Source organism: Calliphora vicina, chromosome 2 (genome assembly GCF_958450345.1).
Source record: "Calliphora vicina chromosome 2, idCalVici1.1, whole genome shotgun sequence".
In the NCBI taxonomy this organism is placed as follows: domain Eukaryota; kingdom Metazoa; phylum Arthropoda; class Insecta; order Diptera; family Calliphoridae; genus Calliphora; species Calliphora vicina.
The window spans coordinates 93161933-93178426 of record NC_088781.1 but is presented as its reverse complement, the minus strand read 5'-3'; the positions used below and the strand labels follow the sequence as shown (position 1 = coordinate 93178426).

The 16494-nt window shown below is 36.6% G+C and overlaps 1 protein-coding gene across 1 annotated transcript; it reads right to left on the bottom strand.

Annotated features, from left to right (window-relative positions):
• Positions 1-15517: 15517 nt before the first annotated feature.
• LOC135950708 (uncharacterized) lies at positions 15518-15925 on the bottom strand. Its single transcript, XM_065500238.1, has one exon. It carries the CDS (start codon positions 15923-15925, stop codon positions 15518-15520), a length of 408 nt encoding a protein of 135 aa, XP_065356310.1.
• Positions 15926-16494: the final 569 nt, after the last annotated feature.

The following is a 16494-nucleotide window of genomic DNA, read 5'->3' as shown; positions in this document are numbered from 1 at the left end:
CGACATCGAAAAAACCGGTTAACCGTCATATATGTGTAGAAAACATAAAATGTCCTATAAAGCTTTAAAATTTGTAGTTTTTAGTTGTTGTTGTAGCAGCTTCAACAATTTTACAATATTTAATCTGGGGGTTCTGCAAGATCAAGTCCAAGGAATTGTGCTACTTCTGCTGGATGGGTCCATAAATCTACTGGACGTAGTGAAGTAGGGCTGGCTGGACAGTTGAAAATGTGGAGGGTATCATAGGGACCCTGACCAAATGCTGGGCATAAGTTGAGGACGGCACGGTCTATGCGGGACCAGAAGGCATTAAGCCTGTTGCACCATCCTGATCTTAGTTGTGCCAGAACGACTCTTGTTTTACGCGGTAGAACTTTTTCGGCATCTGCTATCGGTGTTGGTCCAAGTACGACATTCATACGGTATCCTGCTACCGTGGAATTGATGGCGTCTCTATGAATGTCGTTCAAAACTGTCAAATACGAGCTGCGATCAAATGGATCCTGCACATACTTCTGTATGCTCTCCTCGGATTTTTTAAGGTTTTTTTAAGTCTCCCTCGGGGGAGACTTCAACTGTGTGATGTCGAAGTTTGGATGAATCTTCCGGTGACATCCCAGAAGGAACTGTTGCGTCAGCATGACGTTATGTTCCTTGACCGGTAGAACCTTAGTTTCCTCGTGAAGGTGGTGTTCGTAGGTAATTTGGAGGCAGCCTGTGACGGTCCTTAAGGCTGCATTTTTACAGCTTTGAATATTTCTCCACTGAGTATCACTTAACGAAGGCGACCACACTGGAGCAGCATAGTTAACCACTGACCGCCCAATGGTCTTGTAGGTTGCTAGCAATGTTTCTTTGTCCATACCCCAAGTGCTGCCGGTTAGTGTCTTGAGGACCTTGTTCCCATTTCGCAGTTTATGAGTGATTGCAGTGGCGTGTGCTGAGGAGGTAAAAAGGCTATCAAAAGTGACCCCCAAGATTTTCGAGTGGTTCACTGTCGGAATTTGTACGCCGTCTACCATGATGCCTAAGTTGAGTTTTACCTCCTTCGTTCAGGTGGTGAAGAGTGTTGCCGATGACTTCGTTGGTGATAGCTGCAGGTTACGTGCAGTGAAGAAATTGTGGATTTCGTTGAGATAACCATTTACCAAACCGCAAAGCTCATCAACGTTGTGACCTGTCGCAAAGATTTAGTTTAGAGAGGTAGAAGTTAAACGGGAGTGGCGACAGGACCCTGCCCTGATGGACTTCTTGTTTAACTCTTGTTTAACGACTGTCTGTCACTCAGATAATTCACTATCCATCACTTCGTGTTGTTGGGCTGGAGGATGTCCTGGAAGAGTGTGGCGTGACTGACAGTGTCGAATGCTTTCGACAGGTCAAATGCCATTAGGATAGTCGGTTCACAAGGCCTCTGCTGATTTAAGCCCTGTGAGATCTGAGTGACTATGCCGGATAATGCTGTGGTGGTGCTGTGCATATTACGGAATCCATGCTGGTGACGAGCTGCTGGTAGTTGACGGGTCAGCTGGGGGAGGAGAAGAGCTTCGAGTGTCTTCGCTACAGGTGACAGGAGGGAAATCGGCCTGTAAGATTGTACCTCACTCGCGATTTTCCCAGGTTTTAGCAATGGGATCACTCGACCCATTTTCCAGACATCGGGTATAGTTAAGCTCCTCACTGACAGGTTAAAAACCATTGTCAGGTACTCGACTCCCCGCTCGCCTAGGTGTTTTAGCATCAGAATGGATATCCCATCAGGTCAAATTGCCTTTGAAGGCTTAGCTGCGTTGATGGCTTCTGCAACTTCAGTTGGCGTGTAAAGTTGTGGTGTGTCCGAGACTGGAAGATAGTGCAGTTGGCGGAAAATACTTCTTTTCGCCTTGTCTCTCTCGTAGTGCTCAATGAATTGTCTCCAAAAAGCGAGCGCGCACCGTTTAGGGTCGGATATGGTGTTGTTTGCAAACTTATTCGCGACCCTATCATCCTTCTTTGTCGGGTTGGAGAGAGACCAGAACTTAGGTTGCAGTTCTTCAAATGATCCAACCATTTGTTTCGCTTGTCCTGATTTACCCACCTGCTGATATCGCGGTTCAGCTGGGCGATCCTAGGGTCGTCAGGATTGGTACTTCGGATGACATCACGCTCATCTGCGAGTCTCGCTGCTTCTGCTGCGAAGTGCGGTCGTACGGATATTCTACCAGCAGGTTTCGCGAAACTTCCTCTATGCTTTGTGTACGTTGGAGGGAATCGGTAGACCATTGAAGATGCGATAGGTAAATTCTCTGAAGCCGTGCCAGTCTGCTTTCTTTTGGTTGATGTAAGTTCGGCGTTCAGAGACGATGAAATCTTTAGGTCTGTCCAGACAAACGATTATGGGTAAATGGTCTGAACCTAGAGAAATAACTGCACGCCAGGGTGTTTAGTAAATCAGACCAGGACTCGTTATAGTTATATCTGGCGAACTAGCGCAATTACCCATAATCCGTGTGGGGGCATCATCATTTAGTGTGCAGAAGGTGGATTCGTCAATCTGTTCCGCCAGCAACGCTCCTCTCTGGTCTTCCCCAAGATTTGAGTGCCAGAGCTGGTGATGAGCGTTGAAGTCCTCTAGAACCAAACGTGTATCACCATCTAGTAAGGTCCTAATGTCGGGATGGTAGCCTATTGGACAACTGGCTACTGGCGGAATGTAGACATTATAGAGCTCCAACTCCGTATCTCCCGATCTGACCGCAATACCGTAAGATGATGCCGAAGACGCCGATGAACTACGTCGTTGGCAGCATGGGCCAACGTAATTCTCCGACCACTCCCTTTCATGGGTAAGTCCGGAACCATTCCTGAGGTGATACCAGCCCAAACAAGAGTTGCACCTTAATTGTGTTGACATGTGGTGCAGTCGATTCTGGCAAACCGTGCAGAACCATGGTCCGGGATTTTTTTCAACTCCGGCACGGACCAGTAAAATACGGAGCAGCAATGCCGGAAGGTGCAGCTCCGAAATTAAAAATTGTATAGTTTTTGTTGTTGCTGGGTTGACAGCCCTTGGCCGAGTGAACTCGGGTCATTCCGGTGCGTAGAACCGGCTGTCGCACTGTAGTTCCAAATCAAAATCTATGTGGACAAAATTATGATAATCGGTATCTTCAGAATTGGAAAAACTAAGTTTTTTCGGAAGCTGACAATCTGCTCTCCTCCAATACAAATAGGTTTTTCAATTGGACATTTCGTTTTCTCGATAGAAGCGCCAGAAGTTCAACAGATTTTTAATCATATTTTCGTAATTTTTTTTTTTAATATTTGACTGCTTTACTAAATTAGATATGTATATCTCAATTGTTTTACCATATAGAAATTCATACTTGAAAACATATATGAACATTGATATAGGCTTTCATTATGTTGGGGGTGAGTGGGGAAAAATAAACAAAATATTTTAATTGCGTTTAAAGAAAAGTTCAAATAATAATTATTTATTTGGCGTTTTAATAAAAAACGTACCTTCGGGTTTGGGGGTTGTTCGAGATAATGTCTTATTTTCGTTTTATTTCATTACATTGTAATATTTGATAATTCACAATAACTGAAGAGTTGTAATATACACTTAAAAACTAAAAATTCATGTTTCTTAAAACTAGGGTGACCAGCGTAGACATCCCGCCCTACTGCTTGCTGTGTTCTTGTTGTTGCTGCTGTCGGCTTCCTTGTTTTTATGGAAATGCAGTATGGTGTGGTGTTCCTCCAAGCATTCCATGCATCTATCCCTACTGGGACAGTTTTCGAGAAAATGTGAGTGGGCTAGGGAGTTTATGCAGTACTTATACCTTTTCACCACACTCAGTCGACGGTAGGGATTCATGCTTCGGAATCTTGGACATTTTCTAAGGGGGTGATCCTTTTTACAAAGGCGACATTTGGAGCCGGTAGCAGCAATGACTTCATCCACGGTTTGGTTTTCGGCGCGTTCAACAGTTAGTCTACGGGGGGCTTCAGACATCTATATACAAGAATAGAAGAACAAATAAAAAGAAACGAATTAGTTATGCTCAGGATTGGCCTCGTTAAAACACCGCTGGCGGTTCGAACGTCAGCCACTCGTACTTTCGAATCAGAGCCCAGGTAAACTCTTACAATTCGACCAAGCTTCCATTCATTGGGGGGCAAATTGTCTTGCCGTATGAAAAAAAGTCATTAATTTCAAAATCCTTTTGGGGATACTTCCACTTGTTGCGCTTGTGGAGTTCAACCAAATATTCGTTTTTCCAACGAAGAGCAAAGTAATGATGCAAAATTTTAAATTTTCGCCATCTGTTAGCATATGTCAAAGATTCTTGTGACAAATCTGGTTCTGGGGGAGAAAGTATTGGATTACCAACTAGAAAATGACCAGGAGTCAAAGGGTTAATGTCCGATAGACTATCCGTCATTGGACTAAGTGGGCGTGAGTTCAAACATAACTATATCATTGCTAACATTGTCGAAAATTCTTCAAATGTGAAACGTTTATCATTAGAAATCTTTTTTAGGTGAGTTTTAAAACTCTTTACACCAACCTCCCATAGTCCACCCATATGTGGAGCTCCAGGGGGTATAAAATGCCATTCGGCTAATTGGAAGGCGTTTCTATATATAAGTTGGTGTTTCTAGTTAATTAAAAAGTGATTTCAATCCTTTTTCAAAATGTTGGCTGCACCAACGAAAGCAGTTCCATTATCAGAGTAAATGTGAGAAGGACAACCGCGTCGGGAGAAGAAACGAGTAAATGCAGTCAAGAAACAGTCAGTGGATATGTCATTTGTGGCCTCAAGATGGATGGCTTTCGTGGCAAAACAAACAAATACCAAAACATATCCTTTTGTTATGCGACAGCCGCGGCCAATATACGATTTTATTTCAAAAGGACCTGCAAAATCAAGTCCTGTATGTGTAACATTAAAGAATTTTCTCCTAGAATTGAATTTCTAAGTAGAGACGGGTAAATCGACCATTATAGGGCAATAATTTCGGAAAACGTTAATCATAAGTCAAAGTGGGAGACTGTGAAAGTCTACCGTTAACACGCATAAAACCATTAGAGTCAATAAAGGGGTTAAAAACAAGTAGTGAACTCTTACGCGATAAATTAGATCCAGATTTTAAACAGGAATATTCGGGGAAATGAGCTTCTTGACACACAATAATCAGACGACTCTTACCAAAAGTAACTTCAATTTGACTTATGGGGTCCGATAAATGCTTACGAGATTGCCTATGTCTTGGGTGAACAGAGTGAAAAAAACGAAAAACATATGTCAAAAATCTCTTCAGATATCATTGTTTGGGCAGTATTTACATTTATCAAATGGGTTTCTAATTGAGTGGATATTTTAAAATTGGTTCTAGGCCATTCAGTACGGGGGCGTCTTAACCAAACAGGGCCTTTCCACCAAATATCAGATATAGCAAGTTATCTAGCCGATATACCACGACTGGCTACATCGGCGGGGTTATCATGAGAGTCTACGTGATTCCAATTATCAGTACCAATTTTGTCCGGCCAGTGGCACGGGGGTTTTTGAAGCCAGGACAATACGATAGTCGAATCAGTCTAATAGAAAGCTTCCGACATGGTAAGATTCAGCTCTGTGCGGAGTGAATGCACCATTTTTGCCAACAGAGTTGCACCGCAGAGCTCTAAACGGGGTAAAGTTTGTACTTTAATTGGCGCAACTTTTGTTTTTGCAGCAAGCTAATTTGTGATAAAATCACCTGACGGGTTTTGGACTCGAATGTATAGAGTGGCAGCATATGCTTTCTCTGAAGCATCACAAAATGCGTGAAGCTGAACTTCACACTGAGGGTTAAAATTAACCGTTAATCCGTTCGATGTTTGGGTAATCATCGACAAATGCGCGCCATCTATGTAACGTCATGGGTTTCAAATATTCGTCCCAATCCGTACTGTCTTTCCAAATTTGTTGCTTAATAATTTTAGCAACAATTACTATCGGCGCTAACCAGCCAACGGGGTCAAATAGCTTGGCTATTTGAGACAAGACAGCACGTTTTGTGACGATAGAACAATCGGGCGTCGGAATTGGCTTGAAGTAAAATGCATCAATGCTCGCTCCATTTTCGAAGTGAAAATCCAGCAGAATTTAACACATCAATTCATCACGATTGCGAATTGCTTCTTCGATATTATGTGAACCAGCAAGAACATCGTCCACATACATTTGCGTACTCAATATATTAGAAGCATTGGGGTATTGAGATTCACAATTATTAGCTAATTGATGTAGAGTTCTGATTGCTAAATATGGGGCACAGTTAACACCAAAAGTAACTGTGGTTAATTTAAAATCTTGAACTTCATCATTCGGGTCTCGACGGAATAAAATTCTCTGAAAGGACCCTTGATCTGGTCTAATCAATATTTGCCTGTACATTTTTTTCGATGTCGGCATTGAAAACAAATTGAAATAGACGCCAACGAAGGACTAAAATTGTCAAATCGGACTCCAAAGTTGGACCAGGATGCAAAATGTCATTCAGACTAACTCTATTAGAAGAGGGGCTTGATGCTTTATAGACCACACGAAGTTTAGTGGTTGCACTATCAGGCTTAAAAACAGCGTGATGAGGCATGTAATACATCGTGTTCGGGGTATACGACAGATCCGCATCAACTTTGACCATATGACCCAGAGTAAAATACTCGTTCAAAACCTGATCATATTGTGTATTAATTTCGGGTGTTCTTAGCAATCTAGCTTCGTTTCTAAAAAACTGAGAAAGAGCTGCTTTTCGAGACAGACCAAGTTGTAAATTACTAGGGAATTCAGGCCTAAAAGGCAATGACACTACGTATTGGCCTTTATCATTCCTATAGGTGGTTTGGCGATACAAATTTTCGCAAAAAGTGTCATCGTTAGACAGTTTTTTCGTCCTGGGTACTTCCTCAATTTCCCAAAATCTGGCAATTCTCTCATTTAAATCCAAATGATTAAAAAATGAGACAACAGAGTTCATTGGATGCGGGTGAGGGACTTTTCCGGTAAGTATCCAGCCGAAAACTGTCTTTTGATCTATCAATTGACCTTTAGGATGTTTTTTGCATAATTTGGATATACATCACCACCTAATAACAAGTCCATATGTGAGCATTTCAAATTTGTCATTGGAATTTCGGGTAAATTAAAATCGACAAAATTGGACAGCGGCAGGAGCTGAGAAAGTTGGAAGTGACAATTTCCTCTGAAGCTTTTTCGAAATAAACGTGGCTTGAGAAGCAGGGTCAATCAAAGCTCTAGCACCGCACCGTATATCATTATACAAAATATCTACTACTGTTGTTCCCAGCAAAATTGTCGAATAAGGAGTGGACTGTAATTGAGTAGCAAAGTTTTGAAGTGAACGAGCAGCTGAAGATGTCGATGGTCCTTCATTGATATTAACCACATTTGTGGATGAATTTGGGGTAAATTTGTAGGGGGATTAGAATTCACGGGATTACTTTCCGAAACTTGCCTATTCTGAGCAGAAGCTTCGGAACGATGAAGTAACGAATGGTGTTTCTGTTTACAAATGTAACAAACATCAGAGCTTTGACATCTCCTAAATTCATGAGATGTTGCTAAACAATTAGTACAACACTTATGCCTCTTAACTGTTGACATACGTTCACTAACTGACATTCTAAGAAATACTGAACATAAACGTAGCGGGTGATTGTCCGTACAAAGTAGACATTTTCTAGGGGGTATATTCGGGGTGACAGTGGTGCCACTCTTGACGATGAGTATTCAGGGAGTTAACAGAATGTTCACTTTGTGGGACAGCTTTAATAAAACTTTCAAAATCTACCAAACGATTTTGATTTTTCAACAAATTGTTTAAGGTTACCATTTGCTATTCCTTAATATCGGGTTTAATTGGAAGCTTTACAAAAAAGTTCAAACAATAGGGTTAAATTTTCCAAAAAATTGCAAAATAATTGATATATAGTAAATCAATTTATTGATAAAAGCGGGTTAAAAAATAGGGTCACAATATCAGAAAACAAATCCAAATTTTTTTTCAAAATATTCTAATTTCAACTTTTTGAAATTATTCATGTATGTACATACCTGTACATGTACATGCAATAAAAATAGGGTTTATTATTCAATTAAAAAGGGGGTAGGTAATTATAATAACTTATAATTTGCAATCCAATATGGAGAACCAAGAGACTTCGGGTTGTTCTGCAAATAAGTCTTAATTAAAATATTTTGTTTGCACGGGTTAATCCGGTTCGAAGGACCAAAATGTTGGGGATGAGTGGAGAAAAATAAACAAAATATTTTAATTGCGTTTAAAGAAAACAAAAGGGGTATTAGTTCAAATAATAATTATTTATTTGGCGGTTTAATAAAAAACGTACCTTCGGGTTTGGGGGTTGTTCGAGATAATGGCCCATAATAATAGTCAAAAATAAAGTACATTTTAAGAGAATTAAACTCGACTTTACTTAAGAGTGGACTTTAGGTCTATCATAGACAAGTTAAAGTATACTTCTGACGCTGAAGTCGACTCTAAATATAAAACTAGCTATAGTTGTTTTTAACTCGTTTAACAACAGCATCAGCTGTTCTTCGCCGAGTGAAAAAGTTCGTCACAAAGTAAAAAATGTTTAAGTTACAAGATATTGGTAGAGATTTTGCAATTATTGAACAGTTATCAATAAAATTAGTACCAAAATATCGTAATTATGATATTAATCTTATCTTTTCCATTTTTCCACAACAAACAACATTCTTTCTTTAGATGTCCCGGTAAACAATAAAAGTGTTTACGTTTTTTTGTACGTACAATAAAAATAAATTCTTATTACACATTTTCTGACTTCAAAAATTATATTCGTAGTTTTTTTGACCAATGAAAAATGAGGACTGCGGGAGCCATTAAATAGACTAGCTAACAGTCGGACATGGGGGGGTTCGGTCCTCATCTAACAAACACAGTGTCATTCTATTACTGAAGTAGGACCAGGATGACCATAAATACTATAATGCCCTTTTATGGTCAAATGAGAACAATTAAATCTTTCTGAAACCTATTTTAGTTACTGTATCCGTTTTGAAGAGCTTCGTCAAGGTGTCATTGACGAGCTTGGTCTCTATACCCTTCCTCTATCAATGTCTTACTGACCCTAATTTTTTTTAAGACCCCAAACACAAACCCCTAATACCCTACCAACCCTTTTAGAAAAGAATAGATATTGTGTTTATTCCACTTTTATATCAATTCATTGATTTATTGAAATAGTTTGTTATTAAAAAACAAATTTGACAATTATTAGATACAATTCAATACTTCACAAATTCTTTCTAGTGAATTTTAAATTTAATAAAGAAATCGAAAAAAAAATCCGTAATTATTGTAACAATAATTAATAAAAAATTGTAAACTACTAACAGAATTAAACAAAATTTTAGATAAACCAAAAAAAATTATTAAAAATATAACAAATTAAAAAAATTATAATAAAATTAGGAAAAATAATACTCAAAAAAAAACAAAATAAAAAAAAAATAGGAAAAATAATAAATTCGGAAAATTAATGAAATTACAAAATTTATAACTAAATAATAAAAATTATGAAAATAAACTAAATTAAAACCAATTTAGGAAAATCAAAAAAAATAACAAAATATATGATAAAAAAAATATAACAAATTAGGAAAATGAATAAAAAAATAAACACAATAAGGATATTTGAATCGAAATAGTAATAAAAAAATATAACAAATTAGAAAAATAAAAAAAATTTACAAATTTAGAAATTTAACAAAATAAAAAAAAAATTTAGAAAAATTAATAATCAAAAAAAAAAATAAAAAATTAGGAAAAATAATAATAAAAAAAAATTAAACAAAATTAGAAAAATAAAAAAAATATATCAAATTTAGAAATTTAACAAAATAAAAAAAATTTAGTAAAATTAATAATCAAAAAAAATATATTTCAAAATCAAAATAAATAAATTAGGAAAAATAATAATAAAAAAATGTATAGAAAATTTAGGAAAAATAAAAAAAAATTCTAACAGTCAAAAAAAATTAAGCAAGGAATAACTCACCAAATTCTGCTGTATCGAAGTTCGCGAAGGCCTCCGGATCTTGATGAACTATTTTTTTTGGTTAAGCTGAAATTTTTCTTGCAATAGACTTAGGAAATTATTATTTCTCACACGAACATCTAAGCTTATATATTTTATTTTTCCAATTTTTTTTTAACATTTAGGTATTTTAGGTAGAATTTAAAAATTATGGAATTTCGATTTGTAATTAAACTTAGGATAAGTATAAAAAAATTTAACTGTTAGAAGATGTTTTGATGATTGAAATTTTTATGGTTAAGTCTATTTTGTGGGCTATAACATCTTGTTGTTGTTACGATTCCTTTTGTTGGATGATTACACGTGAATATTTTACGGGATGATTGAAATTTTTACTAATTTGTATGGTTAAGTCTATTTTAGTGGGCTATTTCATCTTGTGGTTGTTACGATGTCTTTTGTCGAATGGTTAAAGGTGGTAAAGTTCCATGGGAACAATTCAAAATAAGGTTATGTTATTCCACGTGGTCGTTTTAACTCGTGGTTCTTTTCACATGAACAATTATTTTTTTTTTAAATAAATTTTTGGGTTAGACCACTTGAACACTTTAATTAATTTATATTCAAAATCGACACTAGATGTAAAATTTAATTAATTTGTCCCTTATTTTATCGACACAAATTCAACTTCTTTAATTTTTATTTTACACTTTAACGCTGGCGATTTCCTTTAAAAAAACCTTTGCTTATTTTTTTTTGACTATCTCGTCCAACAGTTAAATCTAGAATGATCTCGACAACGCCCTTTTGCTTGTTAACAAGCTTTTTTTCTTTCAGAATCGACAAGGAAAAGCAAACGAAATTTTCCCGTTAGGATCTACTACAATAATATAAAACTATGTCAAAGGAAAGAACGTAAAAGCAAATTCAAAGATTGAAAGCATTGCCAGATTGAAATTTTATTTTCGATATAAACAGTGTTGTTAAAATATACACATAAAACAATTTTCCTTTCCTTTTAATTCATAAAGACACATATTCAAAAATAGTATATTTTTGACAAAAAGGAATGATTACTAAATAATTAGTATGTTATTTTTTTTTGTTAGTATGTTAAATTTTCATACAGAAAGGTAAAATTGAACTTTATCAAAAACCGTTCATCTGAGCGAAACTTCTCCGGTAAACTTCTTGACCAATTCTAAAACTTACAGGCTTTGAACGAAGATTATATTGTTTTCGACTAATTTCGTAGGCATCTTTGATGTGTTTACGTATATCTGCTCGAATAAGTTGAAGATTGTCATCAGGGGATAGATGGTAAGAAGGTTCGTCGAGTAATTTTATGTTTTTCAGCAGGGTATAAGAGCTAGAATGAGTAATCATGTCAAAGCCGAAGATCGCATGGTAGGGGGAACATTGAATGGTTTGGTGGTAGGAATTCCTTAAGGCACAACTAATTTCCGATAAATTTACATCCCATATGCGATGATCATGTTTTAAATACGCTCGTATTCCCGCTATGATAGATCTGTTTACTCTTTCGGAAGCATTGTTTTGTGGAGAATAAATGAATGAAATATTTGTTTCTGCAAAAGATCAATAATAAGGTTGGACGTAAATTTATTCAAAGTAAATAGCCAGTGAAATTTGGACATGTGGTCAAGGATTATTAACAATCCAATATTGCCTGATTTGCTCCTTGGATATGGTCCAAGCAGATCAATATAAAGCCGGTGAAATGGCCGTAAGGACAAAGCCGTTTGCCCATTTCAGGTTTGAGGTTGACATTTGGCGCTTTCGTTGTCTTACAGATTCCCTAACATATTCATTTCCTTACATATTCCCTAATGTCTTTTACCAAACCTAGCCAATAGAAATTTGTCTTAATTAAATTTATTGTTTTAACCATACCACCGTGTGAATTTATCGGATCATCATGGGCTCTTTTAATAACATCAATTCTCAATTTGTCAGGGACCCATAGCTTTCAACTATAATTTTCCTGGTCTTTTTGACCGGTATAATGTTTCATGCGTATATAGACATACTTATCGAGTACTTTGATATCGGGATATTTACTTTGTTCGGATGTTATCTTCTCCTTTAGGTTTTTGTATTCCTGATCCATAAAATGTGGTGAATCATGGTGAATTGTCTGGTCCAATAAGATTGATTTCAGACAATTCACCATTGAAACATCGGGACAATGCGTCTGGAACTACATGATCTTTGCCTTTGCGATGACTTATATTAAATTTAAATGCTTGAAGTTTAAATACCCATCGAGCTAGTCTTTCTTTTAAATCGGATTTTCGCAGGAGCCAGACAAGACTCGAATGGTCGGTGACTACTTCGAATTCCTGTAATTCCAAATAACAGCGAAAGCGATTTATGGCTTCTACCGCGGATAAGCACTCTCTCTCAGTCACGCTGTAGTTTCTTTGGGCGCTGTTCAGCTTTTTGCTCATGAACGCAACTGGTCTTTCATTGCCCTCTTCGTCGAGTTGTACCAATACCGCTCCGATGCCATAATCGCTTGCATCACAGTGTAAGAAGAATTTTTTTGTAAAATCGGGATTAATCAAAACTGGGGCTGTAGTTAGCAGTTTTTTTATTGTTTTAAAGGCTTCATTGGCCTCTGATGTCCAACAAAACTTATTTTTCTTAGAAAGAGTCTCAGTTATAGGGAACACAATACTGGAAAAGTTTTCCACAAATCTCCGGTACCAACCCGCAAGACCCAGAAATTAACGAACTTGACGAATGGTTTTTGGTACTGGCCAGTTTACGATGGCACTAATCTTCTCCGGATCAGTTGAAATACCACCATTGTCAATAACATAGCCCAAGTATTGTACTCGTGTAACACAAAATTTACTCTTTGAAATGTTTAAGGTCAAGTTTGCGTGTCGAAATACTTCTGCAACACGAACTAAAACCGATATATGCGATGAAAAATCCTCTGACACGATTATCAAATCGTCCAAATAGCCAAAAATGCAATTACGTAAGTCCGGTGGAATTATTTCGTCGATTAAAGGGGCGACCCGGGATAGTAAAAGCTGTTAACGGTTTTGCAGAATCGGCTAAGCCGATTTGCCAGTAGGCATCTTTCAAATCTAACTTGGATATTATATTGGCCCTTGGGAGCCGTGAAAAATACCCTCAATAGACGGAAGTGGGTAGACGTCTTTTTTCGTGACGAAATTTAATACCAATCGCATGGGCGAACTCCAAGGGGATTGAGAAGGCTCAATTACCCCTAAGGACAACATCCGATCGACTTCTGCGGACATCAATTTCTCCACAGCAGGAGAAACTGGATAGAACCTTTGCTTTACTGGCTTGGATTCCCCAACATCGATATGATGCTTAATTAGGCTTGTTCTCCCTAACCCTTGCTGTTCGTAGTTTGGAATTAATGCTATTATCGAGTTTAATTGTTGGCGTTGTCCAGGAGTTAATGGAAATTCAAATTCTTCTGATGGTATTTCAGAAATGTTATGATCAACGGACTTGACCTCGGACAAATTATCTTTATTAGCGGATGATGGACAATGACCTAACCATGTTTTATCTAATATGTCTACCGATTCAACAATATTCGGAATCAAATGGAAAGAATTCCAAAAGTCAATACCTAATATTAGACGTTGTGTGATTGATGGAATTATAAAAAGATTAATTAAACGTTTCTGAGTCTTGAATTCAATTTCTACCGATAACCATCCGATAACAGTTTGTGAACGTCCATCAGCTGTCTTAACTTGCGACCGGCATTTATTAAATGTTTTAAAATTGGAAAAATTTGTTTGTGCTAATTCTCCTCCTAGACAAGAAATATTCGCCCCAGTGTCAAGGAGGACATATTCGATAAAGTCTAAAAATGACACCTTGGCATAGAATCGATTATCACTGCCATTTGGAATAATAGCAGATACTAAAAACTTTTTACCCCGCCTACGTAATTTATAAAAATGACGCATTCTTAGAGTAGATCTTTTGGGTTTGGACTTGGAATTAATCTTAATTTCATCGATGTTATTAAATATTTCATTTCTTTTTGCCATATAGTTTTGCCATCGAACATGATATGGTACATTAGGAAAAATTATTTTGGATATATCTAGTTCTATCAAGTTATTTCGACTTAAAATCGTAATTTTATTTGGGTTTTCTAAATTATCAAATCGAGTAGTTTTGTCTTCAGTAGGTAAATTAGGATTATAAATAGGATAATCCGCAATATCTAGTTTTTTAAATTCATTGGGTAGGTTTTTGTAATATTAATTTTCTTAACCGAACATTTCGGGCATTGTGGTTTATATGTTTCCTTTGCCCCACAACCATAACAAAATATCGTACGGGGCTTAAGGCAATCCATCCAAAAGTGGTCGGGTTCACCGCAATTCCAACAGCGAATTATCTTTTCGGTTGCAGCTATTGCATTTATTCCATCGCTTGCGGAGACTACCAAATCACAAGATTCTTCAAACTCTAATTCTGCTATTTGACGTCTGGGCACTGGATAGGTTGGGGTGCGATGTGTTAAATTTTTTCTTACATGGTCTTCATTCAAAAATGTTTCCCTCATCTGTACTAGTTTCCTAAGATGAGGTATTGAATGTACTGGTACGTAGAGAATATCCTGCCTGATTTCTGGTCTGAGGTTTCTTGTTAAAATTTCGATAAGTTCCATTTCAGAAATTGGAGATGGTAATCGGTCCATAATAGATGAAATTCCATCAAAATATGCGTCGAAAGATTCGCCAACTTTCTGTTTTCTGCTTCTGATTTCCTCCTTTATATCATAAGTTGACTTAAAATCGCGGTATTGGCATTTTAATGCTTCACAGAATTCTTCCCAGTTAACGTTGTTCACCTGTTTTCTATATCGCCAGTACCAATCTTTAGCCTTTCCGTTCAAAAGAACATTCAAATTCTTTACTATAGGAGTGAAATCTCCATTGAAATTGTCATTTGTCAAGGAATAAATTCTACAAACTACAATAAATTCTAAGACAAACTATCAAACTTAATGTTCCAGCTCTGAATTATGGCTGTCAACTTGTCGGGATTAAAATTAGATACATTAGAATTGGTAGGAACTGAAGTATACGAACGATCAGAAAAGTTATTACGATAATTATTAATATTTTCACCAACATTGTTGGTCGAACGTGAACGGTGATTGGACGCTACGTTTAAGTTGGTACGATTAGAATGGTTACTGTTATTTCCTAAACCGATAGGATTTAATTGTGGCTGAGGATTTGGGACAAGGTTGAAATTTGTTAAAAGTCTGGCCATAGTTGTCTCGATCATTTGATTTATCTGATTGTAATCTACATTGATTCTAGAATCTTGTTCATTTGAGGGGATTTGTGGGGTAATTTGGGTAGGAGAATGGTCTCTAACCGAAAGTGTGGGTTATGCAGCAGACACTTCTACGTCATCCACTTCATTACCGTGTCCGACTAAAGGACGTTGACTATCATGGAAGAGTGTTCTATTTTGGCTACGAGTATTATATGGCATCGTTACCGTTCCTCGGCCTCGACCTCTAATGCTTTGTTTAGCTTGAGTATCTTGTTTACTGGGAAAATTTACTCTTTTTAAATCGGCAAGATCACAGGGGTGTCTACAATTGGGACACTCTGCCGTATTGGATAAATAATTCTCGATACAGGATCGATGGAAGGAATGGTTACACTTACTAATGATAAGGCAATCCTCATTCTCTAACATAATTGTGGCACAAACAATACAAACGTTATCACCAGCAGATGAGGACGTTGAAGCAGATGCTTCGTTTGATGGTGTTTTTGGCAGGGACATTGTTATTTTAATATTCCCTAAATACAGAAAATGCTAGTTTGTTTAACCAAAAAAAGTACAATGAACTTACGAGGAATCTATTACACAAAAAAAATAAGTGTAGATATTTAACCTAAATTCCAACAACATATGATGCAACGCAAAATTTTGAAATATATAAATCCGTGTGAACCGAGTGGGGTCTCAGACAAAAAAAATATGCTACAAAATAGTTGTTATAATGTCAACATTCAAAAGGTTTAAAACTACAACAATACAAAATATATATGTGTATACGAATTGGCTTTGATTTCTTTTCTAAAGGTTGGTAGACATTATTAAAAGGTTTTTATATATGTAGATTCAGATAACAAAAAAAACTAAAATAAGTAAGGTACCAATAACTGGTTTATTGAGATCTATGTATAAATTAATTATATGTTATTAGCCGACAAATTATTTTCATTCAATAGATATTCCTCTACTGTATCTAAAAAATGAATTTGGATAGAAAATCGCCTGTTCGCAAATGTTCCATTTTCCTAATTTTTTTTTTCAGATAAGAAAACAATTTTGTATACTATAACATA